General features: G+C 30.8%; 1 protein-coding gene across 3 annotated transcripts in view; it reads left to right on the forward strand.

Moving 5' to 3' along the window:
- Positions 1–27,704, forward strand: part of LOC143062863 (polycystin-1-like protein 1) — a 242,837-nt gene that overhangs the window by 136,598 nt on the left and 78,535 nt on the right. For all 3 annotated transcript variants that reach the window (XM_076234680.1, XM_076234681.1, XM_076234682.1), the window contains 8 exons: positions 137–238; positions 1,188–1,265; positions 2,822–3,031; positions 4,882–5,021; positions 5,723–5,852; positions 18,542–18,656; positions 23,592–23,799; positions 24,887–24,943. In XM_076234680.1, the coding sequence (XP_076090795.1) occupies positions 137–238; positions 1,188–1,265; positions 2,822–3,031; positions 4,882–5,021; positions 5,723–5,852; positions 18,542–18,656; positions 23,592–23,799; positions 24,887–24,943 (1,040 nt within the window). The remainder of the gene's footprint in view (positions 1–136; positions 239–1,187; positions 1,266–2,821; positions 3,032–4,881; positions 5,022–5,722; positions 5,853–18,541; positions 18,657–23,591; positions 23,800–24,886; positions 24,944–27,704) is intronic.

A 27,704-nucleotide genomic window follows, 5' to 3' on the forward strand; every position in this document is an offset into this window, starting at 1 on the left:
TCGAAAATCACTTTTGGAGGCAAGTGAGACTCGTATTACTGGAAATTTGCTGAAATATTCACATCATTAATGCAAAAGTACTTTTGAGTTTCATTTATAGGGAAATGTTGACTAATATTCGATTTTATGTTTTCAGGAAGTAGATCGAGTTACAGAAGAAGAAGTCGTAATAAAGGTCTCGGAACACACTACAGTGCTAACACACCTAACGCTCCTTACAACGCCTTTCATTTATTAGGTATAAAACTGCTCTCTTATTCATAACACCTTGACTTGTTTCTTTCTCTGTGAAATTTTTACATACAAAAAAAATACAAAATTGAAGGTAAAATGATTATGAATATAACTTTTGTAAGCAAATTGAGGACAGACAGGAGTATAATAGAATCTTGTGTATATAAGAATGAGTGAGGTCAATGATATGATCCCTGGCATAGTTTGACAACATTCTCAAAGCATGCATCAATTAGATATAAAAGTAACAACTGATAGGCTTGAATTCCCCAAAACTGTTCTTGGATAAGGTGATTATACAATTTTTATACAACAGCAAAACATTTTGCAGTCGTGTATCGGCATCATGTTGACATCGTCAGAAAACATTTTATGATATATTTTAATGGGTTATTATGTTTTCAAACTCCATTGGAAGTCTGAATTGAGATTATGACCATATTTTGAGGGAAAACATTGTTTTTGGAAAAGGAGAAAAGGGGGGGGGGGCAATTCGCAACAGCATAGTGTATTGCACAAAAGCAAAAGAATGAATATAAATTCCAATCACACAACCAATACATGTTCTTTGACTGCAGTTATTCTGTGTCAGAAACCTATTATGTGTCAAACATTTTTAAATTACAATCCAAATGCAGGCCTGTATCAAGTGCAAATATTGTGTCCATTTTTGCCCCAACTGTTCAGGGTTGGACTGCTGCAGGCATATCCAGCTGTGTTCAGCAAATCAATTTATTCTGCCTTGTTATCTAGCATTTAAAAGAACTTGCTCAGCATTTAGGTTTACTGACAGCAATTTTTAAAAATATGAATATGTGAAAAGAGCCCCTGAATTACCTAGTCTGCCCCCATGTTATTTATGTTTCTCAAGTTGATAAGATTTAAGAATTATTCTACACTATTATACATTATTTAAGTCATCAGAAATTTATAATGATGTATGAATGTTTTAGGGACAGGAATAGTAGAATTGGAAGAAGGAACTCCAACGAACACAAGACATAAAGACAGACCATCTTATGTGGAACCAGGTAAACTTTACTTGTAGTAGGAGAGTTCTCAAATTATTGAATTAAATCAAATATGATATGCTAATGTGGCAAAAAAACTGAGCGACAACTTGTTTATTTAAGAATTACTGAAAAATTACTTTTAAACATGAACAATGCTTACAAAAAAGTTTTGACCCCATGTTGAATTTTCAACGAAAGTTTTATATACAAGCTATTTTTTGCTTAGTTAATTCAAATATGTGATAAAAAATACATGTTAATGTGCTTTTTAGAGATAAATGAAGTAGAAATTTTGGACATTTTTGAAGTTTTTGTTTTTCAGATATTTCTATCCTTTGGAAAAACATTCCAAACTTTTTTCTTAAAAAAATAAAAGCAAGCAGATTTTTGTAAAAACATTTTGAATATGGCGTTTAAAAAAAAAAGAATATCTTTAAATGGAGCTCCATAACCTATCAATATTTTTTAGTTCATTTACTTTCTTATTTAATGCGATTCTAACTTCAGTATCAATTTTGAATGTTGAATTTTTTAAATTTCACCTATCAAGTACATCCTTAAAAGAAGTTTTACTGTTGTCTTGATCATAAACACTAGACAAATATTCTCTTTTGCACAAACAGTAGACATTTGTTAAATACATTAGGTACATCCCCTGCTATACATAGGAAGACTTTTTACTACATTCTTTGACATTACATGACATTTTATATTTGAGGAAAGGGATTTATGAATTTTATGTCTTCTGAAAGTTTATCTTATAAATGTCTTCACATTGATTAAATGTGATAAAGTACAATTTTTTGGAAGCTTTTACAGAAATTCATTACTTGAAATAAATAATATAGCATAACACTAGAACTTAAGGTAGATAGGGTGTCTTCCTCCATTTTGGATTTTGAAATACTAGAAAACAAGGTCTAGATCTTTGATGAAATGTGCAAATTTTTATAGTAGTAGGTAATTCATGTGTAAGAATTTTCATAATAATATAGAAAATGCCATGTTTGATCATATTTGTGATTGTATTTTACAAAAATAAGAATTCTTTTGTTTGATTCATTTTTTCCCAACTTTGTCAAATAAACTCAAATGCAAGGGCAGATAATTCAGATAGTGTTACTTTTACAATGGAATGTGTTAGGAATTTACCCATTTTTACACGTAGCAAGAAAACCAGTCCGATGACCCCATTTTTTCTTTTTCTTATCTGAAAGCATAATATTGGAGCTATCTTCTCATATTTTATCTCAAAATTGTATGGTGTGGTTTGCGTTTTATGGCGGAAAAATGGGTTTTCCATGCATAATCTATACAAAATCTTGACAATTTTGCACAACCTGTAGTGTGAAAATAAGTCTGGTGACCCATTCTTTTTATTAATGTTTTTAAACAAGCAGGATATGAACTACATTTTGGCAAATTATTAAAAGATTCTATGGCTTATAATTTAGACACCCCATCTACCTTAAAAGATGTTAGAAAATTTGCCTTATTTATAAATGACTGATCTGCAGTATATTTAAGTATCATTTTTATCTCTTTAATATGTTAAGTTATATTGTTTTTTATAGGAGTGGATCATGGAAATATAGATAAAGTGTATAATCAGGAGAGCCAAAAACCTACAAGAAAGGTTCATATCCTAGAAAAGCCCAGTCGACGTGCCTACCTATTTGATGAACAGACCACAACAGGCACACACAAACAATCACTTGTTATTAAACCAGACTTCTTCAGACAGGGCTTAGAATATGTTATCAAAGTTCAGGCTAAAACAAAAGGTTAGAATTCCCTTAATGGACCATTTCAGTGAAAGGTCAGTGAAAATCACAAAATTTCAGCACTATTGATGGAGAAATCCAGAATGCTCAGAATGAACCACCCACCTTTGAGTCTCGCTCTACTCCAATTAGATATCCAATTACTGAATAATGGTCATTTAATAACATCACCTTTCTGTTCATAAATTTAAAAACAACAATATTTATACAAATCAAAACTGTATATGCAGACTATTATGGAATAAACTGTAAGAACCAGACTGTTTATCACTCAGTATAGTTTTACAGCAATTAACCAGTCATATTCCTTAGGAATTGGAATATTCTTGTATTCAGTTATAATTTTAGAGTCCATGGCTGTCTCAGGGACTTACTGATTTATTTATTGAGGAAATACAAATGTCCAGGGTAAAGTAGCAATTCTCTGGCTGTTAGCTCTGTACTACACTGGTCAATTAAGTATACCATTCCATTTTATCTAATGGCTGGATGGAGTCTCCTACACTAACTGTTAGACAGGTTTAAATTTCAGGCTTTGATTTAGTATCCTAGAGAAAGGTTAATGTATTACAGCGGTTGATTATTTATATGAGGTCATAAAAGAGAATGCTATTAATGGTATTATGTGACTGTTTTAAGTTATTTGAAATACATAAAATGAACAAATGCATTATGTTTGACAGAAGCGAGCTGTGAATTGTTTTAAATAATGAATTGCTTCATGTAGATGGCTTCATTGTGTATTGATGATCATTGTGTTCAGGTAGAAGAAAAAGTACAATCTATATTGATTAATTTAGAGAATGTTAACTTGCTTTGTGTAGTATTTTTACAGTGTTTTCATTTGCCTTTTAATTCTATTCAGTTGCTGTAATTCATTTCCTTCAAACCTTTAATTGAATTAGTCTTCTTCATCCATAATTAATGTCCTATTGTAGTTAAAGTGGTATGAATTAGCTGAATGGCTGGTTTTCATGTTATTTTTACATTCCTCAGGCTAGGAACAATCAGTCCAGCGGTGAAGTGATTTGCTGTTGTTACAACTGTTCTGATTACCTTTTTTTACCAAATTAAATTGCCGATTTTTTTCCCCTCTTTGTCATTCATATTTTAATTAATTTTCTCATCAAACCAATGCTTATCTTCCAAGAGTTATTTATTCCATCAAGTATGCATGTAATGGTTTTCATATACTGATGCGTCTTGGACAGATATTAATCTAAAGATTTGCTGATAGAGTAGTTTTTCAATTTAAAAATTTCAATTTGATTTGTCAATGACTTTGAATATGTTTTACCTTGACTCAGTACAAAGAAATAGCGTGTTCCTTTTATGATAGGCATATGAGATAAAGAATTACTTAATTAATATGTTGTATGTTGCACACACTTACATTTTATTCTTTTGAGCTATCAGATGTTAGCAATATTTCCAAAGCCTGTTAAGGGCATACAAGGACTTGTATGTTTAATTTTGGAATTGTCATTTCAATAAGACAATAGAAATTAGGTGCTGTAAATTCAGAAATTATTGGGAAATTTTTAATATTTAGATTAATGTGACTCAGTTATAATAAGTACTGGCAATCTGTCTTTGATACACGTATGTGTGTGCATATTTCCTGAAATTGCAATTAAAAATCTTGCATTTGTTGTATTGCAATAATAAATACACATAATAATTTCCAAATTTACAGTACTTCAATAAATTTTCAGAATTTAAGCCGAGTTTGTTGAAGAGTGTGATGAAAAATTCTTATATTGGTATTGTTAACAAAATTAGCCTACATGATTATGAAAGTTAAAATGTTGGACCTGAAGATTTTATAATTGGCAATACTTGTGTTTTAGATGGAAGTATATTAGGGACAGCCATGACAACTTTCTCTATAAACTCTGGTCCATCTAAAGGAGAATGTGAGATTTATCCAGATACGGGTACAGAAATAATAACAGAGTTCAAGCTTTATTGTAAGGCTTGGCAAGATCAGGTATACATTAACACTGTTATTCTTATCATATTTTAATGGTGGTACATGCCAAATTTAGGTTTCCATTCTTTGGATTTTTTTTTTTGACATGAATTTATGAATGAAAATAATGTTCATGCATAAATGGCCTTGTTCTCAAGTTTAAGACTATTAAATTTAAATTTTGTACTGATCTTTTTATATCAGGATACAGTAGCAAGTGTGTTATGATAATGGTCTTATTTGGACTGTACAATAAAGTACTATAAAATTAGACGAAACGCATCATTAGGTAAATTGGACCATTTTCATAAAATACTAGAAGTTTTAATTTTTCTTAAACAATAGTTCATAGTTTTGTTTTTAAAAAATCCAAATCAAAAGGTTTAGTTGGTGTTGCCTCAGTATGTTAGTGGTAAATTTTTATTCTGCAACACAATTTATTTCTAAGATATTCAAGATTTTGTGTCAATTTGTATGTATCTAGAATACAATTTTCATGGATAAAATTTTTTGTTTTAGTAATATTGACTAAAAAATCTTAAATTTGAAATATAATACCATTGTAAAACACCGATACTTGATGAATTATTGAAACAAAAGTACATAAAACTGCCACTTTTCCATAACAACACAAAAGTTGATATCATTGAATTGAATTATTTATACCTATATATAGAATCTGCTATATAGTATATATGCATTGAATTATTTATTTCTAGGACAAGCCAATCCAATATGAAGTAAGTTACAGCTTTGATGAAGATGGCATTAAATATATAATATACAGAGGCTTGCGGCATGATGTTAACTTCACACTGCCAGCGGGAGATGCGTCTCAAAACCATAAAGGTAAGATCATTTATTTGGTTTTCGAATCAACCACTGTCCATTTTGCTGACAGACTGCTGCAATTCTTACTTGGAATTATGAAGACCGAGAGACCATAGAGATGTAATGATTGTTTTTTGCAACAAATGCATATGGCCTGAGTCTGTCTGGAAATTTCGAATGCCTTACAAAAGTTTGTCTAGTGAAATTTGGTTTTAGAACAGAATTAAAATTATGATAATCTTCACAAAATGATGAGGCAACTATTCACAAGTTAACTGAAAAGTTTTTTACGGAAGAAGACTCAAGTCCAATCTGTTACTAAATACTTGGTTGAACTTCGAAATAATGGTACTTAAAATATGATTGTTTTCACTATTAAATGTTTTTTACATGCGTTTCACACACACATATATATATTTATATACCCTTAAATTAATGGAGTGTAATTAGGATGATATTTGATCCACATCAGTGAACAAAAACTTCTTTACCCTAATTTTAAGAATATTTATAAGACAAATTGTATTTTTTACCCCCAAAGTTTGTTTGCCCATCAGTCAGTCCATTTGTCCTTTTGTAAGACCTTCTGTCCTTCTCTTTGTCAACAAAATATTTTCAACAGTCTCTTCTCTACTGAAAATAGTTTCTCCAGATTTGATCAGCAGCTTGAAAGTGATGAGTGCCAGAGACCTACTTCCTGCTTGCCAATACTTTAAATTTTGCAATATATTGAATGAACCTCAAAAACGTCAGTGACCTATTTCTCCCAATACAAGTGAACATAATGATTCATATTCAACCAGCAGCTCAACAGAGATCAGATGTAGCCTGTGTGAACTTTTTCAATCTGTCAGACACCCACTTCCTGTTTCCAGATACTTTTGAGTTACTACTGGGATTTACAATAAAAATTAAGTTAAAGAACACTGTACATTTTGCTCTTTTGCAAGAATTTGTTTTTGTTTTTTTAGTATTTCTGTGTTCATGTTTTGATTCCAACTGACAGTAAAAAACATTTTTAAGTAGTCTGGAGTGTGAGGATGCTGATTAAATATCAAGCCTAATTCTTCAGCTAAACTGCCATTTAATGTTTTATTTGATTTGAAATTAAATTGAAGCTTCCTAAGATTTCATCAGATGCTAAGCCGATTTTCATCTTATATAATTGGACTGTACAGTAAAATAGGCATTTATTAATAGAATCTCGGCATACTCTCCACAATCAAATTGGTTCTGCTTGTGTCATTTATTGATATTAACAAATCTTATTAATTTTCTTCTGTGTTTTCCTCACGTTCAAGTTGAATTAGGGGCTCGAGAGCAAGGATACCAAGGAATATTGTTTTGTAAGATGCATAAAGAATGGCAAAGAAATTCTTACCATTTTTTGTATAAATGAAAGCAAAATACCATTTAGCACATTAGGCCAAAGTAAAGAAATGATTTTTGCTATAGGGATATTAAAAACAATGAGCTAAGAATGAAAATAAGATACATGCTATTATTCTGATTATTTCATTTATTTCAATTAAAATATTGATTGATTGTTGTTGACTTAACATCCAGTCACAAATATTTCATAGTTTGTCACTTGCAGAAAACCTGGCACTCTCTCTACACAAGGCATCAGATTTAATGTCCCTATTATGACTGTACAAGGCTGCAAATTTATACATCCTGCACAGCTCAACAAAGTCACCAAACCCTCAAAAGAAGACTAAGGAATGACCATTTAATGCCAAAGTCAACCTTGACTCTCAAGTAATATTGTCAACATTTTTTAAAGGTGCTTTCTTTTTTGAAATATCCATAATATTACTAAATTTATTTTTATTCTAATTGGCTGTCTTGTTTTAAGTGAGAAATTTGACATTATCTATTGTACATAAAAATGAAAATAAGTTCTTTAAATGATGCAAACTCCAATATTTTAATGTAATATATATTGTTCTAAGTCCTAATGCAGGAATAACTGGGTTTTTTTTCATGACCATACAAACCTTGTTGTATTAAAATGAAAAACATGTATTCGACCGTGTATAGTACGCATCCCCCTTTTCATCCCCCAAAAATCGTGAAAAAATTTGAAATCCCACCTCGAGATCCTCAGTAGTAAAATCTTGTCAAGAAAGTGATCAACAGTAATACTGTAATAAAGAGATACATTATAATTCTCTAGAAAGCTTCAGTTATTGTTCTGTCAGATATAAAATAGTCTTATGATAATAATCAAAATCTATCACCTTCCACCAGATGTTAGACTTATAAATTTAATTGAAAATTAATAGTCATTTCAGTGGAATATCAAACAATTGATTTAGCTGTATAATTTTCTGAAATATAACACATTGGTTTTAGAGATAATGTTTTAACTGATTCATAATGCATTAGATATCCTATAATTTTGCTTTGGTAAGGATTATAGCATAAAAAATCATGATCAGGAAGTCTTTAGTTTACATGTTTTACATTTTCTTTTTACTGTTATATTCGATTACGTCAATAGCATTTTAAATGCACTTCTTGTGGTTTTGATAAGGATAGATTCAAGTACATTCTCAACAAGAGATTTAATCACTCTCTTCTGAAACTGTTAAACCAAAGGAGTATGTTCGGTAAGGTCCTAAAATGGCTCCCCTTGCTCAAAAGCTTGAGAATGTATGACTATCATCAGCACACAAGCATAAGGGTATTACATGCATAGAACATGTAAGCAAACAAGCTCTTCAGAACTTCTAGTGTGCAGTTGAGAGACCGCTTTCTATTGAACTCAGAATTATTCTTGTTGGAAGTTAATTTTAATCAGATTTTTCATGCCATATTTTGATATTAATCTGTCGGACAAAATTAAATACAATTCTTTAACCTAGTTAAAATGGAATCCTAACATTCATAAAGTCACTTGAAAGACTTTTGAGCTGTTGTCAAGTCAAAATTATCAACTTATGAATTGTTAAATGAAAGTAATATTTAAATTTGCAGCAATTTAACATGGCTGACATATTCAAATTACCACTTCACATTCAGATACATGTATTTATCGTAGGCACAAAACTGCACATAATGAATTTAGTCTATTCGCTGTCATTTTCTTATATGGTTGAGATATTGGCTACATTCTTTAGAAAGCATGTCTTTTAAGTTATTTGGTGCAGAGTGAAAAATCTAATGAGTTTCTACTTTTATATCATAGAATTTTGCTGCCACATATCATGTGTTTGTAGTTGTTATGTAATAATTGAAATCTAAATTAAAATAAAAGGTGTTGTGGAGATAATTTTGAGTGAGACAGCAATCCAACATCAAATTATAGTAAACTAAGACATTGAAAGGTCAAAATACAGTCAGGTGACAGGTAACGGTGTCCATATGATATGTGAAGCTATATACGATTATCGCCCTAGATAGTGACATTTCTCTGATTTGGTTCAGAAGGTTCCATCAAAGATGCAAGAAATACCATCTCAATACATGTGATTGTACATTCACCAAAGGAGATAAATGAATGAAAATCTTATACAATTAGAGAAAAACAGATAGGTTTAAGGCAATTCCTTAAGTGAAAAGCTTTAAAACCTTTTTGCACCAAATTTATCTGATGTTTTTTTTTTATTTCCTTTTACACTAAGATAAATCAGTGTTACTCTATCAAATATATAAAGTTGCTGTCTTCCTGAAATAGTCTGTATTATGTAACACTATTTTGAATAATGAAGAAACTTTGTATTCAGTTTAGTAGTTTTACGTAGGAAGATTATTGAAGTGCAGTTTTAAGGGTCTTTGTCAGCAGATTCTTCCTTGACCGGAATTTTATATATATATATATTTAATTATATATACTGTGAGTCATTACGATGCATGAAGACATCTTAATTTGAACAATTCATTGCTGCAAAGAACATCAATCTCGACATTGGCTGACGAGATCCCTCCTTACCATTGATTTCTACACGTTTCAATTTACAACATGTGAAAAGCTATTTATATAATGGGACCTGAGATGATGGAGAATTTATTTGCTTGAAAACTATAAGCTAAAAAGAAAATTAGCCCTGGAAATAGTCATTGAAATGTCCTTAATTGCCTCTGATGGGGAAATTTGGTGGTTAATAATATTTCTAAATGTTTATCTATTGGTGCTGTATATAGATGTTTTGATTGTAAGTGATTTCTAAATTGTAGACTTTATTGCTTTTTAACTTATTACCATAAAATTTGTCCGGAGGTTTTTTCGTCTTTGTCAGCAGATTAAAGAAGCAGACTACCATGTGTGAAATTGGCCAATGAGATTTTTATTCGTTTTAGAATAATATTGTAAGACATAAAAAAAATTCTCCCTAGGACTGTGTTGTTATGTCTAAATGTGTCCTAAGTAGTCGCCTAGACAATATAAAAATAAAGAAACTTGTTTTGATTGCAAATGAGATAACTATCTACCAGAGTTCACTGAGTGAATATAAGCATATAAGGTTTTATCTTAGGGTCTTCAACATTCGCAAAAGCTGATGGTTTAAAGTTGGCTATAAAACTATAAGGCCCAGAATGAAAAAAATGTGAATGAAATCAAACAAAAAAATTTCACAGCCTAATTTGTAACAGAACGATTTATTAAAAAATAAATATGACATTCATGAACAATAAACAAAATTGGGGAATCAGATGTGTTCTGGCCATCATTATGTTTTATTTGTGGCAGCAATATGAACTCTTCAATCAAACTTAACATCATCTTTCTACTACCACTCCTTAGGATGTCTATTTCTGCCCCTGGCAACCAATATGTAATCATCTGTAGGACCTGTCTTGTTTGAATTACCTCAGGCAACCTGATTTCATCCTAATTATCAAATCAATTTCAGTAATATAACCATTTTGTTCAACTTAGAAATGAAACAGTTCTTTTGTTTACTAAACAAGAAAGATTTATTGATAAACATTGAGGTTTTCGTTGGTAACTTGTGTTCTTAATATCGACAATTACAATACAGGATTTAATTGAAAAATTAGCCAATCTGTATGTATTGATTTTGGGCTTTGTTGCTTGGGACAACCTTCCATTCTAAACTTGTTGCTCTAACATTTGATTATTAGTGACTACAATTTATTTAGAATTGTGGGTTGATAGAGAAATGACAAGAATTAAATGTATGGGTTTCTGTAAAAATGATGGTAGACATTATGTTAAATCAAAAGAATTTAATAAGCCTTCATCTAGTAATAAATATACTCTGAATAATATTTCAAATGATAATTGTAACAGTAGGGGAAAATAAAATGATGAAAGCATTTTAAACATTGAATTAAATGTTGCTGCTCCAAGTGACAGTATAACTATTGCAACTGCAATATGAACAAGATTTCTGTAGATAAAAATAGATTCTTGTGATTTCCTATTTCTTCCATATTTACAAAGGAGGAGGCATTTTGTAGCTAAAAACTAAACAGGAATGCAAAGAAAAACTAGCAAAAAAGGTTTGATATAACTTGTATTTACACGATAAGCATAAAAATGTAATTTTGGTAAATGTAAAAGCTTTGTTTAAAAAATTCAAATAGGGAACATACTTTACATTATTGTAGTATTAAATTTAAAATGTAAAAGCGTTGATCTTGCACATAATTTTAGTATGAAGCACTTTCTTGCTTCATACAAAATGTTCTACAGTAAACACTTTTACACCCTAATAAAATTACAAAAAGAAGCATTCAGTTTTAGAGAATGGCATTTCTTGTGATGTTGAATTTCTTTCAAAAATGAAATGTACTGTACTTTCTATTTTACCTAAAATGCAACATCAGCATAAAAAGTCCAGCTCAAGTTCATTATAAATAATTTATTGTGGTAATTTGATTTCTGAGAAACCAAATTCTGTATAACTTGATACTTATGGATAATATGAAATATCAGAATATTTATCCTATATCAAAAAGTCCTCTGCATACAGAGAATTCTTGCTTTTGCACTAAGTTTTGTAATCTTTTTCATCAGTATAAATAGTTAATTTAGAACACTAATAAAATATATTATCTAAAAGTAATTAATTTAAGTGTTCTTTCTCTCAATTTTGAAAAATAACTAAAATGGCATGTTGCCTTTCTACTTGATTGAGTTAATTGCAGATCTATCGTTTCAAAAGGTTAAACTGAAAAATTAAGAAAATGGTTTCTCTTTACTGAAAAAGCAATTTTCATACATTAGCTTTATAGCAGGCATTTATGTCTTTAAAAACCTTCTGACATTTGATCGCTGGGTTTGATTTCAAAAAGCTTTAGACTTGAAGTTTCTACAGGAAATTCTATCGACAGCACTGATAACTTTTATGTTTAGAAAATCAATGGGATCCTTCTGATGCAATTTACGGGGACAAAAGCAAGTTGATGGACCTACAATTTTTCCCCAAACAAAAACTAAAGAAGTGTATTTTTCCAATACAATAAATTGCCATTATATGTCAGTATAATTCGCATTATAACTTTCACATTGATGGTCGTGGAAGTTTCTCCAAGGCACTTTTTAAGTGATGGTAATTATGTGTTTATATTTATTCTGCAATCAAGATCTAACTGTACACTGTGAATGGAACCAACAATAGAAACATATCTCGACACGACAGCGATTTAATGAGCCAGGTCCTAATGCGAGAGGAAATTAATGTAGAATTGGTCAATGTATAGCTTTATTGAGATTTTTGTGATTTTTATTCATGCAAGTGTCTAACCTCTAATCAATAAAATGGCTATCAGAATGATTAGATTCGGAATAATGTTTTTCTATATAGTGCCAGGCACAGTCGTTTGTAATGGTTTCAGTGTAGAAAAGAAAACATCCATTTATTTGAATCTTATTAGGGATTCTCTATCCCCTTCTTTGTTTCTATTACATTGAGACAATATGATATGTTTCATAACTGTATCAATATTTATAAGCCTTTAATTTTTCATTTTTTTAATGGGACAGTTTTAAAAGTGAAGTAGACAGTTGATATAGTATATGCAAGATATTAAAAAAAAAAAAGAAAAAAAAAAGATGATGACATGATTGCTGTTAAAAAAAAGTTATTTTAAAGTAGAATTGGTATTTTCCACCATCTTGAATTGTAAAATAGCAGATAACAAAAATCTAGATCTTCAATGAAATTTACAAATTTTGAGACAGAAATGCAATTCATTTGTAAGACTTTTCTTAATTAATTAAATTAATTAAAATGAAAACTATTGTGTATCTTATTCATTGGTAAGGCTGTTTGCACAAATGTTTTTAAATTTTGTTAAACTTAAGGCATATAACGGGAGAAAATTCAGGTAATCCCATTTTTATACGACCGCAAAATTTGAAAAATTTTTCGTCGTATATTGCTATCACGTTGGCGTCTGCGTCGTCGTCGTCGTCGTCCGGCGTCCGAATACTTTTAGTTTTCGCACTCTAACTTTAGTAAAAGTGAATGGAAATCTATGAAATTTTAACACAAGGTTTATGACCACAAAAGGAAGGTTGGTATTGATTTTGGGAGTTTTGGTCCCAACATTTTAGGAATTAAGGGCCAAAAAGGGCCCAAATAAGCATTTTCTTGGTTTTCGCACTATAACTTTAGTTTAAGTTAATAGAAATCTTTGAAATTTTGACACAAGGTTTATGACCACAAAAGAAAGGTTGTGATTGATTTTGGGAGTTTTGGTTCCAACAGTTTAGGAATTAGGGGCCAAAAAAGGGCCCAAATAAGCATTATTCTAGGTTTTCGCACAATAACTTTAGTTTAAGTAAATAGAAATCAATGAAATTTAAACACAATGTTTATGACCACAAAAGGAAGGTTGGTATTGATTTTGGGAGTTTTGGTCCTAACAGTTTAGGAATAAGGGGCCCAAAGGGTCCAAAATTGAACTTTGTGTGATTTCATCAAAAATTGAATAATTGGGGTTCTTTGATATGCCGAATCTAACTATGTATGTAGATTCTTAACTTTTGGTCCCGTTTTCAAATTGGTCTACATTAAGGTCCAAAGGGTCCAAAATTAAACTTAGTTTGATTTTAACAAAAATTGAATCCTTGGGGTTCTTTGATATGCTGAATTTAAATATGTACTTTGATTTTTGATTATGGGCCCAGTTTTCAAGTTGGTCCAAATCAGGATTCCATATGAAATATTGTGCAATAGCAAGAAATTTTCAATTGCACAGTATTGCACAATAGCAAGAAATATCTAATTGCACAATATTGTGCAATAGCAATTAATTTTCAATTGGAGTTATCTTTCTTTGTATAGAATAGTAGTTGATAATATATGTTGGAAATTTGCCAGACATGACTATGATGTCATTTTCTATTTTTATTTGCCAATAACTTTATGTAAATGACTTCATTGGAAATTTGCCAATATAAAATGTTGCTGATGAAGCTTTTTTTCCTTATCTTATCTAAAATGTTTTTAGATAATGTATGTTGGACATTTGCCAGACATGACTATGATGTCATTTTCTATTTTTATTTGCCAATAACTTTATGTAAATAACTTCATTGGAAATTTGCCAATATAAAATGTTGCTGATGAAGTTTTTTTTATTGTTTTATACAATAAACAATGTATATTCACTTTTACTACCAACCAATTTTTACCATTCAGTGATAACAAGCACTTTATTTTACATTTTAATATTTTATGATGTATTTAAAAGAGTAGTTATTGTTGCAAACTCCATTAGAAATTTGAATTGATATCAGTTTTGGAAAAAGGGAAACGGGGATGTGAAAAAAAAGGGGGGGGGGTTAAATTTTTCTCATTTCAGATTTCATAAATAAAAAGAAAATTTCTTCAAACATTTTTTTGAGAGGATTAATATTCAACAGCATAGTGAATTGCTCAAAGGCAAAAAAAAACTTTTAAGTTCATTAGACCACATTCGTTCTGTGTCAGAAACCTATGCTGTGTCATAATCAACTATTTAATTTTAGATTTAAAAAGTTTGAAGAAAAAATCTTTAATTGATTTGTAAAATCTTGACATTTGTTTTGTGTAAAAAAAAACCATGTAATGTCAAAAATTTGATCACAATCCAAATTCAGAGCTGTATCACGCTTGAATGTTTTGTCCATACTTGCCCCAACTGTTCAGGGTTCGGGCCACCCTGAAAAAATTGTTTGTTTGGCATTGCCGACCCACACTATCAGCAGGTGGGTAGGTAGGTAGGGATTTTTTTTTTTTTTTTACATTTAAAAGCTTTATACATGTAAATCATGAAGTCTATAGACCAATGTTGTCTAAAGCATTGCAGCATTGTTGTGTGTACATGCTGGTGGATTCTTTGAAAGGGGTCAACCGTCAATGTCACATTCTATATCATATGCCGATAATTTCATGCAAGAAAGTCAGTTTTATTGGCAGAGTAAATCAAAGTACCCAGAAAAAAACACAGAACTGAGGCAGGAAACTGACAAATTAACCATATAAGATGTATGACATGAAAATTGAACGTTTATTGTGGGACTGCCCATTGAACAGAGGCCTGATGCCACATCTTGAAGTTGTGGTCACAGTTTGGTAAAATTACCATAAGTTAAATGGCTCAACCACTACGGCTCCTTGTACAAATGGACAAAGATTTAAAACTTTGATTGTTTGCCTTGGTTTTATAAACATCACTTTCTACACCATATGGGTAATTTCATGGCAGTCAGTTTTAGTGGCGTACTAAACCGTAGTACTTGAAGGAAAACGCCAACCTGCGGTAGGAAACTGACTAACCCTACCACATATGACATGAAAATCAAACCTTAATTTTGCAACTGCCCAACTAGGGCTCAAACCAATACCTACAGGCTAGTAATCATACATGTAAGGTGTGACAAACTACCATACAAACATACCTACTGCCCCTGATAAGTTTTGAGGATAAAGGATCTGTACCAAATTAGAATAGCAAAATATTAAAAATTTGAAAGGTTGGCACAAATAGACATGGTGTTTATACTAATATACTTAAGTGCAAGGTTTATCAGGGCTAGGTTTAAAACGTATGATAAATTCAAAATGGAAATATGCAGCAGGACAGACAATTTTTGCAGATAAATAAATTATGGGTTGTATAAATGCTTGTTTGATTAACAGAAATCTGGACATGCATTACATGAATACAGATAAATTAATGAGCCCTTAGAAATGTGGAAAAGGAGGGGATTTTATTCATCACTAGTACACAAGATACGTTTATAAATATGTTTCTGTCTGTATCTTTTAAATTTATGTTTTAAGAATTATCTTATTCATGTTAAGAAGAAAAGGGGGGAAGTACTTCAATTGACACAAGATGCTAGTCTTTAAAATATGTATGTTTTGTACGAGGCTAGCATCTACTGGTACAAAACTACTATAACCTGTAAATCTGGGACCATTTTGGTCTTTAAGATTTGGTGATTACAGCCATAATTATCCAAATGTAAGAGCCACGCATATTCAACAAATTTAAGAGCCACGCATATTTGTTCTGTGATGTCCCGGTGAAAAACTTCTACCTCATGAAGCGACAAAGTCGAGCGGACATCTGACATCTGTTTCTGCTTTACAAAAGATAAAATTCGAGTCCTCTACAAGGTGTCTCAGAACGTTTCTTTCAAAGAATAGCTGAAAATTTGATTTTTGATTAAATCCATCTCCCTTAACCAAATTCATAATGCATTGCAGCATATAGGGAGATGCTTTCCCTTGTCGGCCTCTTTGACATTACTTTTGGCAGACTTTTTCTATTCCATGTCATTTAAATGTTTGCTCCCAATACAGTGTAAGGCAAGCGCTTTAAAGATCGTGATTTGAAATAAGTAAAGCCAGGAACAAACTCGGCGGATACGATCAAATTCCGGCACAATTTCGATTTTTTTTAAATAAAAAAAAAAATAATTTCTGAAACGCAAATAAAATTATTTGGGCGGCAAGTTTTTCAGTGGGTCGGGCGGCAATGCCAAACAAGTGAAATTTTATTTTAGGCCCCGACCTCTGCGGTCGTATAAAGCTGCGCCCTGCGGAGCACCTGGTTTAAAGGAATGTTCAGTAAAATTACCTATTTTGTATTGAAGAAGGCATAAGTCTCGGCTCATAACACATTTTTTCACTTTACTTTCTGAAGAGCTATTTTAAAGTATTTTATTCCAAAATTCAAATGATTATATTTATTTCTATTCTCACAAAAGTGTGTCTTTTGGTCTCTTGTGGAGAGTTGTCTCATTGGCAATCATACCACATCTTTATGCTTTTTGCTTAAATTCTTGCTATTGAAATTCTTAATAAATTCCATGTTTATTTTGTACTATAATGTTCTGTGCTGTGCACAACACTTTCTATTACAAAGAAAATAGTATATTTTCACTAGAATGTACTGTGCTGCGCACAACACTATCTAACCAAAATACATTGTATGGAAAGAGTTATTAACCGCTCAAAACATCATAACACCAAATAAACATGGAATTTATTAAAAAATTTAAACACGAGAAATTATGCAAATTCTATAATTAAAAATAATTCCAAGTTCAAATAATAGCCTGTTAAGGTTGTCATTGACTAATTCAGTTTTGTTCTTGAAATTTTTTCAGTGTTCAAATTATCAAATTTTGGTCTTTGAAAAGAAAATTTTCCAAGCACAAAATCTCATACACTATGAAGTAAATATTTATCCTTAAGCAATTCTTTTTGATAGGAAACCAAATCTTAAACAAAAGTTGATATGCTTCAGCCATTCATTTTACTTTCATTAATTCACATCATCTTCATCGTAGATGATTGACTAACCAAGCGGTAAGACAATCTGGAGTGCGTAGAATGTAATACTAGATTGAATTATAACTCCTAGTTTGTGCCCTGTAGCTCCACGTAAAATAGCGATTAACATTGACAGACATGAATGTTGTAATATGTGCTTGCTCGTCTCCATATTCTTTATAACTTCCTCCTCATCAACATTACTTAATTGCAATTTACATGGTTTCCAAGGTGAAAGAAGGACCTTAGGTGAATTGATTCACACTGTCAAAGCATTAGTATTTTGTAAATGGTTGAAAGTTTTGAAACACTTTGTTTCTGAGGATTTTTCTGCTTGAAGGTATTTCTTGTTTGTAAAACTAGATGCATTTAATATTTTAAGTCCAAAACTAAAAAGGTAAAACATTGAAGTAATTTGATATTTATAGTATTGTGATTTAAAGAACTTTTAATGAATTGACATACACATTTTAAAATCTGTTACAAATGACATAAGGACTATAAAGAGTCATGCCATTGCAGATAACCATATATATATGTATAGCTCAATAAATGATGATTAACAGTGAAGAAAAAAAAAATTATAATTGTATTCAAGCAAATTAGGAAGAGGACTGTCTAAAAGAATGTATTATCTGCAAATATTTTCCATAGAAATTTAAAAACTCATTTGAGAAATGTGAACCTTGATAAATATTTTATTATTAATATAAACCCTATATTTATTTTTTCAATAAATATATATTAAAGTACTTATGAGGAGATAATTTTAAGATTCTCCCAATATAATAATACCGTTTATTGACAGAGTACCTGTTTATTTGAACTTTGACTGTAATTGTATATAAGGAACAGTAGGACTATGATTGTTCTTGTCTCTCTCCATCGACTCTACTTGATTATAGATTTTTCTTGACTATACAAATATTGGCTATAACTTGATATTTTGTCCAATTGCAGTGACAGTTTACATATCAGTATTGGACGATTTGCTAGCGAGAACATCTGTGTGTACATATTTGTTAGAAGTTCAACCAATATCTCTCGGATCAGGCCAGAACTTGGAAGACTTTGTGTGAGTACAAACTTATTTAATTATAAGTCTCAGGGGAGTTTTTATAAAATGCTTTTATATAGTGTTGTCTTTGATGTTGTTCTATTATTAAATATTCGTCATATGCACAACTTGGTTTTAATAAAAGTATAAATTTCTGTAAAAAAAAAATTACTGTATGATTAACTGGCTATAATATTTATACTTAATCTATTATCTTGATAAAATGATGGATAGAAAAGTGTCCAAAATTACAGAGAGAGAAAAATATATATTTTTAGAGGACAATTTGGGTTTTTTTTAAATATCAATTATGGCAAGTATATTTTTCATTATTACGAAATCAATATAAATGTTTTTTTAAATTTACTACTAGCGATTGTCTTTGTATTAATGAAAGCAATCTTAGCAATTCATTATTGATGAACATATGATTTGAATAAAATGTAATATACTTCAAATTTATAAATTCTTTTAAGCAAGCAATGTTAAATTCTTGACACAGTGTCAATTGATAAAAAATGTAGATGACCCTGTTGAATAGAAATAAACGTTTTAAATTTATAACAGTTAATATGACAAGAAAATGTCCCATTTGTTTACATTTGATAAAATTCTTCAAAGATGAAAAGAATTGTATTTGTGTTAGATTTGTAAACTTAGAAAGTAAACTAGATGAGATTTAGGGGGATCTTCAGATATCAATAAATTTCTGACTAAACTGGGGCCCATATGGGATAGGTATTTTAAAATTCACCTTTTATGACGTGTTGAGGCCCTATCATTCATGTTAGTCACATCTATATATATAATTTGATTCTTGAAGAAAATCATACTGAGCATTTTTTTTTTTACTCTTTGGGAACGTTTTAAAGAGTAATTATTAAAATTAAGCACATAACTTTGACTAAGAATACAATTATTAAAATCTTTGATAATTTATAATGAGCTCAATTTTACTGTGTCATATTCATTTTATATGTGGTAGTTTGTCAGTTTTTGAAATGATTGAACATTTTCATCCAAAAAAGGATTTGGTATGTAGAGCGATATTTCAAGTCATAAATTTTCAGAATTCTTGAAAACCATTTATAACCACCAGAAGTCATTTAAATTTGAAATGCATTTGGGTTATTGAAAGTTAGCATCAATGTAAACCTTTATTAGTTTTCTTCCTTTGAAGGTCCCCAGAACGATATTGAACTATTGGTTAAACCTCTTTCATTGCAATCTAAAAAACTAGGACCTTGTTGTAGACAGTTGAGGTCACACATTATACTATCAAATTATTTGTAGTTTTCATAGATTTTTTAAAGTATGGGTCTTTGTGTTCATTGAGCTTTGTTTAAACTTCTATCAATCCGATTCATAGAATCCATGACAGAAAGAAAAAAATATATTTAGACTAGAATTTAAATGTGATATTTTTATAACAATCGTCTATATAGATAAAAGTTATTTGACAATGACACACACCTCCACTTGACAGATATATTCCTTCCTTTGAAAATTATAACCTTTGTTTGTATATATTCTAAACTTTCGCTTTTAATCATTTGAGCCGAACATTTGGGAAAAAGATGTAAAACATATATATATAGTTTGTTGAACTGGTATTTGTATAGTAAATGCTACCTTTCAAGCTTATCTGGCCATTAGTTTCCATATTCATGTCAAACTGAATTTAAAGAGGGATCTTGATAACTACATGTAGATAACCAAAGTCAAACACTGCAATTGGGTAGGTAAGAATACTTTTTATAGCACTAATCCTTCATAAATTATGTTTAACTACCAAAAAAGTTCCCATTTGATCAGTTTGACGAGATTCAAACTACCTTTAACAGGGTAGGTAGGATCCAGTCATTTTCAAAAGGGGGATCCCAATCCAGGAGAAAGGGGGTTCCAACCATATGTCCCCATTCAAATGCATTAATGGTAAAAAAAAGGGGGGGGGGGTTTCAACCCATGGAACCTTCCCCCTGGATCTGCCACTGTTTAATAAATTGTCTAGTTGGTACATGCATTGAGAATGGGTATTTCCTTTTGTATAAGCAAAGTAATTTGAAGTGTTTGGCTTACCAGTTTGTATTGATTCAAATAGTGAATTCAATTTGCATAATGCCATTTCCTGTCATGATGATGTGACTGATGAACCATTAACACGTTTAACAGTAAAATGTCAATGATAAATTTATACACTTTTAAATGTTTAGGCCAATTGGTGTTAATAACAAAAATGGTGCAGGATTTTCTCGCTGCCTATTAGTGGCCTTTGGTTGTTGTCTGCTCTTTGGTCAGGTTGTTGTCTCTTTGACATATTTCCCATTTCCATTCTCAATTTTAGTCCAACTTTGTGCAAAGACTTCTACACACAAGATACCTTGGATTAAATTAGATTAAAATGGTATTTAGAATTGAAAGCTATGTAGCATCTTAACCTTTCTCATGTGGGTTGTTCAGAGCCTCAAGGAAAAATAGAGAGTACCCTATAAATTCTTCTGTAATTTCCTATAGCAATCTCAGGTGGACTACTTGATCTCTTTTGATGCTGTAATGTTGAGATAAATTGCTCCTGCAGAATAAAGTTATGTTACAACATGCATTCCTTTTACAGAAATAGATACACAAGTTCAATGTATCCAATTTGATATCTTGGGCTTGGTTCATTTTATTAATATCAATGTACAGCCTAAAATAAACATTTTAATCAAAGAAAAAAACTTCTAATACTTTTATCGTTTATTGGGAGTCTTTTGATCTCTGAAGAGATTGACCAGGTAAAAATTAGACCAGAGAATTTTATTGGTGATTAAAAGAAAACCTGCATTGAAGTCAATAAAAATATGATGTTAACATTTCATAAAGGGGTGTCTATTTGTTCTGATGTATAGAGACTTAGAATGATTGTACTGGTTGTGTTTGAAAGGCGCCTTGTAATTTTCAATAATTTTGTTGAAATTACAGTACAAGGCCTTTAAAACAGCATGTGAATAGATACAGTGTTTAACATCATGAACATATAGATTCACCACTTTTAATGCACTGATAAAACTGTGGTCTTTATTTTGTTTAAAAATTTAGAAAATCTTCTCTAATGGGACTTGAATGTTATAAATATTTTGCAACAAATGTTTACTTTTTTTGGGTGTGTTTTTTTTTCATAAAGAAAGACTTTATTTCTGCTGCATTATTTTATAATGCAACAAAGTTTTGTCAATAATGACTTTTTCATCAATTTTATTTTTTTTTGCCTCATTTGTTTCTGGGTATTTTTATATCTTTCCACCAATGAACTTTTTGTCACTTTGATATTAAAGAAAAGAAAACCATTGCTGCCACCAAAAAGATGTAGTTAATATTGACAGTGATTATTGTGGACTGTGAAAATAATAAATTAGAGACAGTTTCATGGCAACATATTTGTGCATTTTATTTTTTATCATACAAAGCTAGTTAATCCCAGGTCATAATGGGAGTAATACTAAAGGTTAACATTTTGTAGGTTACTGGTTGAAAAGTCATTTACTTCTGATTTTAGTTTTAATGGTCATTCACTTTAGGACTTAATTTGATTTCATCCATTTTAAGAATGCAAACATGACTGACTCTCAAACAAGAAATAAAGCTGTTAAAAATTCAACATCTGATGTGTTTATTTAGAAAGGATATTTATTGTTGATGTTCTTTGCATATTTTAAATGAAAATTAACTTTAAAAGGATAAATTTATAATTCAATTTTGCTCCACTTACTGATCAAAACTAGGTTTAAAAATAAATAACAAAATTGATAAATTTTACACAAGCAAGAAAAATTGGCACCATAGCTAGTAATATGTCAGAAGAGACTTTCAAGAATATCCCACTGACAACAGAGAATAGCTTATTGGGTAAATTATGGTATCCAAGGAAGCAATACAAGTAAAAGTTACATCCTGTAGGCTGAAAAAACAGCAACTAGCTCCTCTTTTGCTGGCCAGTGTAGTTTTGAAATGCTTACAGCATTAAAAAATTAAAAGTATGTTCCTTATACAAGGATAGAGATGGCTGGTTTTTATTGATGGGTTTTCTCTTCATCAACATTAGTTATGAATAGAATGAATATTTAAAAAATTAAAGTGGAGTCAGTTTATGGTTTAATCAGTAATGTATAATTAAGTATGATATTGATTTAAGAATAAAATACTACATTTTGTATTTGTCAATTTTGTTCTGTTATTACGTGACATGGATGGAATTCATCTAGGTCCATCAAACTGTTGTGATTATTAAGTCTATAGAATAGTTATTTAGAATAAATTGGATTCCCATCATATATCCATGTACTATGGGATATTGCCATTGGTGGGTTGGTACCTAATGGATTATTGTCTGCAACAGTAACATAACATGCAAGGTATACAGTTTTATATGCATATTCATATTATACTTAGATTTATAGTAGTTTACTTCTATTTCCCTGCTGTTCAAGTTATCTACAGAAGGAGATATGGTGTTTCCAAATGTCGAGAATGTTGAAGGGCAGTTGCTGCAATGTTTCAAATGGATTGATAGTTTCATAGCCTTGATGTCTAGGAAGAAACTTTTAATTTTAGTTTCTTGTGTATAATTCAGAGTTAAGTATGATGTCCATTATTACTGAACTAGTATACATATTTGTTTAGGGCCCAGCTGAAGGACGTCTCCAGGTACAGGAGTTTCTCGCTGCATTGAAGACCCTTTGGTGACCTTCGGCTGTTGTCTGCTATATGGTCCGGTTGTTGTCTCTATGACACATTCCCCATTTTCATTCTCAATTTTATTTATTATCCTTCAACATTGAACAGATTTCTTGATTGTAGTTTGGGAAATGTTGTTATGGTTGTCAACTTTTTGACATTGCTATTTGATATAGTATGTGCAAAGGGGTGAGCTACTATGATCAATATATGTAAAATCTTTTATTTTGATTTCAGTCTCAGTCATACAGATTCCATCAATCCTATTGGTAGATTAGCATTAGCCAGAAGACGTGGAGATGAACATCAGATGAAGAGTTGTATCCTGTCCCTCGGGAGATGTCTCCAAAGGCTGATCACGTCTGTAAAGTACAATGATAACAAAGTCACAGAGTCTATACAACGTATGCTGGAACTTCTACAACAATTGGCACTGAGAGATGAGGTAAGTTCCATCATAAAGGAAGCAGGAAGAAAGAAACAATTTGCTATAATGTTAAATTGGTAATAAAAAGTAAAATCACAAAAAGATTGAACTTGTGAGTAAAATTTCAAACAGAAAGTCCCTTATCAAATATTTTTAAATGGCAAAATCAAAAGCTCAAACACATCAAACAAATGGATAACAACTGTAATATACCGGACTTTGTACAGGCATTTTATTATTTTAAAAATGTTGGATTAAACCTGGTTTTAAAGCTTGCTTAACTTCTATGATATGAATAAATGAAACTTTGTCTTGACATGTTATGAAGATTTAGTGTAACATTTTGAATGGCATTTTTCACAAAGTTCATTAAAGTGAGGGATGTCATCTGTCCCTTTTTTTGAGAGACAATTTACAAATCTTCCTTATTTAACTTACAACAGCGCCTGTTTTAAATTGTCTAATAAGATATCCCGTACACAATTGCATTCACAACATAGAAATGAACTTTGAAAAGGGTGTAACTCATAACATCTATAAGAAGCACAAAGAAACTAACAAATTCACACAAGACACAAATTATAGACCTGATAGTACTTGCAGTTACTGAAAGCCAATTCATAGTCAAAAACAGCTAATAAAACCTGTCTTAGACTATCTTAAGACCAAAATATCAATCAATATACCTCCTGAATAAGTAAAGTAAAGTTTTTCCTGGTTATGCAAGAAAAATTATTGAGAAAAATAAGTTATATACTGTCAGAGACTGACAACTATCTTATCCCTCCTGAATTAAACTTAACAAGGAGCAGTTGTTATCACCAGGTTTAGTACTCGTTATAAATGACAGCTTTTCCAAGTAATTAGTTTAAATCATGTACAGGTTGTACTATATCAACTGCTTTAACTATAAAAAATGACTTAAAATACTGCAGTGATTGAAAAGGCTAAGATCAGCAAAAAATAAAACAATATCACTGTTTAATTTAATTTTTGTAGACAATATAATTTCCCAATAGGTTTGTTCTCAAGAAATATTTTAAAGAACAATAAAGAGATTTCTTTTCTTATCCGGGTATAGAGACATTGATTTATTACATTTCAGTTAGAAGTCTTACAGACAGTCCAAGCATTAGAATCTTTGGTGTCATTAAGTCAGAAGGTAAGAAGATTTGTTAGAAAGTACAGGCACTGCATAATTGGGTTAAATATATATATATATATATAGAGATGTCTATACAACACACCAACCAGCAAATTTGATATGTACTTGATCATCTAGAATAGGTGATGCTGCACAGATTAGAAATTTGTCTTTATAAAAGTCTTCACATTTGCGCAATGGTACCACAGGCTGTTCCAGCCATTTTCACAATGGGGGTTCCAACCATATAGCTATTCGAAAGCATTGATTTTCAAACAAGAAAGGACCTGCTTGATTAGCCCACTGGGTACAGATAGTAATATATGAGAGGTGGGGATGTTATAAAATCTTAATAACAAATCGTTTACAAATAAACATCTTCTTTGTATATTACCATCTCATCTCTGTAGACTGTTGGCGTAAATTTTAAGATTTCTTTATTATTTGACCATGTTACAGAAGCAATTAACCAATTACATGAAGTCAAAAATATAAATCAAGTATTAGTTGTTTTCTTTTAGACACAAAATATGTCGTTTAATTGTTGACCAACTACCAATATTCCAGAATGTATAAATATAGACTACAAGTTTGTATAAATGTGTTTGCTACAGATATCAACTCCTGAGACACAATTTATGCATTAGATGTTGACTGCAAAAGCAATAATTCTGTGTTAATGTTGATTTAATTTTCTGTATTAGTGTAATTCTACTGGTGAAGCAGTGATAGATTCTGATTGAATTATATTTCTCGTACAACATTGTCCTAATGTCATGATAGCAGACACTGCCAAGTGCAGTTTTATTTTCTCGCCCAAATGTTGTGACAATGGTCTTATTCAGAGACTATATATCAGATAAATTAATTGTAATTAGAGAATTGGCATTTTGTTTCATGTGGTAATTTGACGAGAAATCCGAAGAATTTATGACTTTGAACAAAAGGGATGAAAAAATATCTATATAAGAAATTTCTAGGTTAGTGTGACATACGTTTTATGCCAGCCATAATTACAAATTCTGTTAAAATCGATTTGATTTCTTTTGCTAAACTTACTTTACAGTTCTTCGGCTATATACTTTTGGCTATTGAAGTGAATGAAATTAAAAGGGGAGATAATATAAATTCTCTTGAAGAAGCAAACTTGTCACACATAATCTTTCATTCTGTACAGATTTTCTGTTCTTTGCAGATTCATTAAAAGTGTTTGTTAATTTATTTACAACTTTAAAAGATGCTTAGCAATGTCAAACTTTATGTATTCTATAGACACCTGTTAGTTGTTGAAAACAAAATATATATATATATATATTTTGTTGATCTTTACAATGTTTTTTTTTTTTGTGTCTATGGATTGCTGTCTCACATCTACTTCTTTTCATAGCCTTGACATAAATGTCATGTAAATTAATGTTGAAATTGTAAACTAAACAAATTTTGAAAAGTGTGCTGTTCTTAGTTTAATATATCCTTTTTGTATACCTTTTCCATAGTACATGTAGTACATTACCATATTAATTTGGAAAAAATTAGGTAACATTAAGTTGAAAAATTTCCAAATGCTGTTTTATCTTCTCATCAAATATTTCAGAATAAATTTTTTAAGTAACTAACATTTGGAGTAGTTTTTTATGCGATTTCAGTCTTTTGGGAAATGAAAATTAGTTTATTTAGATGTTCATGATAGGATTGATAACAGTTTATGGGAGACTTCTTACATTAAAAAAAGCTTCTGTCACCATGGGGATAATAGCGGCTAAATGTAATAGAACCATTAAATCTAAATGTTTTCTGGAATGTTGGAATTCATAATGGGATGAAGTTTTCCAGCTCACCTGAACAATAATGTTTGTGTGTGAGCAATTGCCATCACTCCTGCAGTTGATAGGTTCTTTTCATAATTCAATTCTTTTTAACTGCCACTTCGGACCAGACAAATGGTAGAATTGCACTTGTGTCCTTGCTTCTTTTTTTTCAACTTTTAACTTCTAAAAGAACATATTCAGTTAAGATAACATTTCTTCCTGTCCAGTCTTTTATTTTATTAATAATAATAATTTTTTATACGACCGCAAAATTTGAAAAATTTTTCGTCGTATATTGCTATCACGTTGGCGTCGGCGTCGTCGTCGTCGTCGTCCGGCGTCCGAATACTTTTAGTTTTCGCACTCTAACTTTAGTAAAAGTGAATGGAAATCTATGAAATTTTAACACAAGGTTTATGACCACAAAAGGAAGGTTGGTATTGATTTTGGGAGTTTTGGTCCCAACGTTTTAGGAATTAGGGGCCAAAAAGGGCCCAAATAAGCATTTTCTTGGTTTTCGCACTATAACTTTAGTTTAAGTGAATAGAAATCTATGAAATTTTGACACAAGGTTTATGACCACAAAAGGAAGGTTGGGATTGATTTTGGGGGTTTTGGTTCCAACAGTTTAGGAATTAAGGGCCAAAAAAGGGCCCAAATAAGCATTATTCTTGGTTTTCGCACAATAACTTTAGTATAAGTAAATAGAAATCAATGAAATTTTAGCACAAGGTTTATGACCACAAAAGGAAGGTTGGGATTGATTTTTGGAGTTGAGGTCACAACAGTTTATGAATTAGGGGCCAAAAAGGGGCCCTATTAAGCATTATTTTTGGTTTTTGCACCATAACTTTAGTATAAGTAAATAGAAATCTATGAAATTTAAACACAAGGTTTATGACCATAAAAGGAAGGTTGGGTTTGATTTTGGGAGTTTTGGTCCTAACAGTTTAGCAATAAGGGGCCCAAAG

The sequence above is a fragment of the Mytilus galloprovincialis genome, chromosome 2, assembly GCF_965363235.1.
Source record: "Mytilus galloprovincialis chromosome 2, xbMytGall1.hap1.1, whole genome shotgun sequence".
NCBI classification, from domain to species: Eukaryota; Metazoa; Mollusca; class Bivalvia; order Mytilida; family Mytilidae; genus Mytilus; species Mytilus galloprovincialis.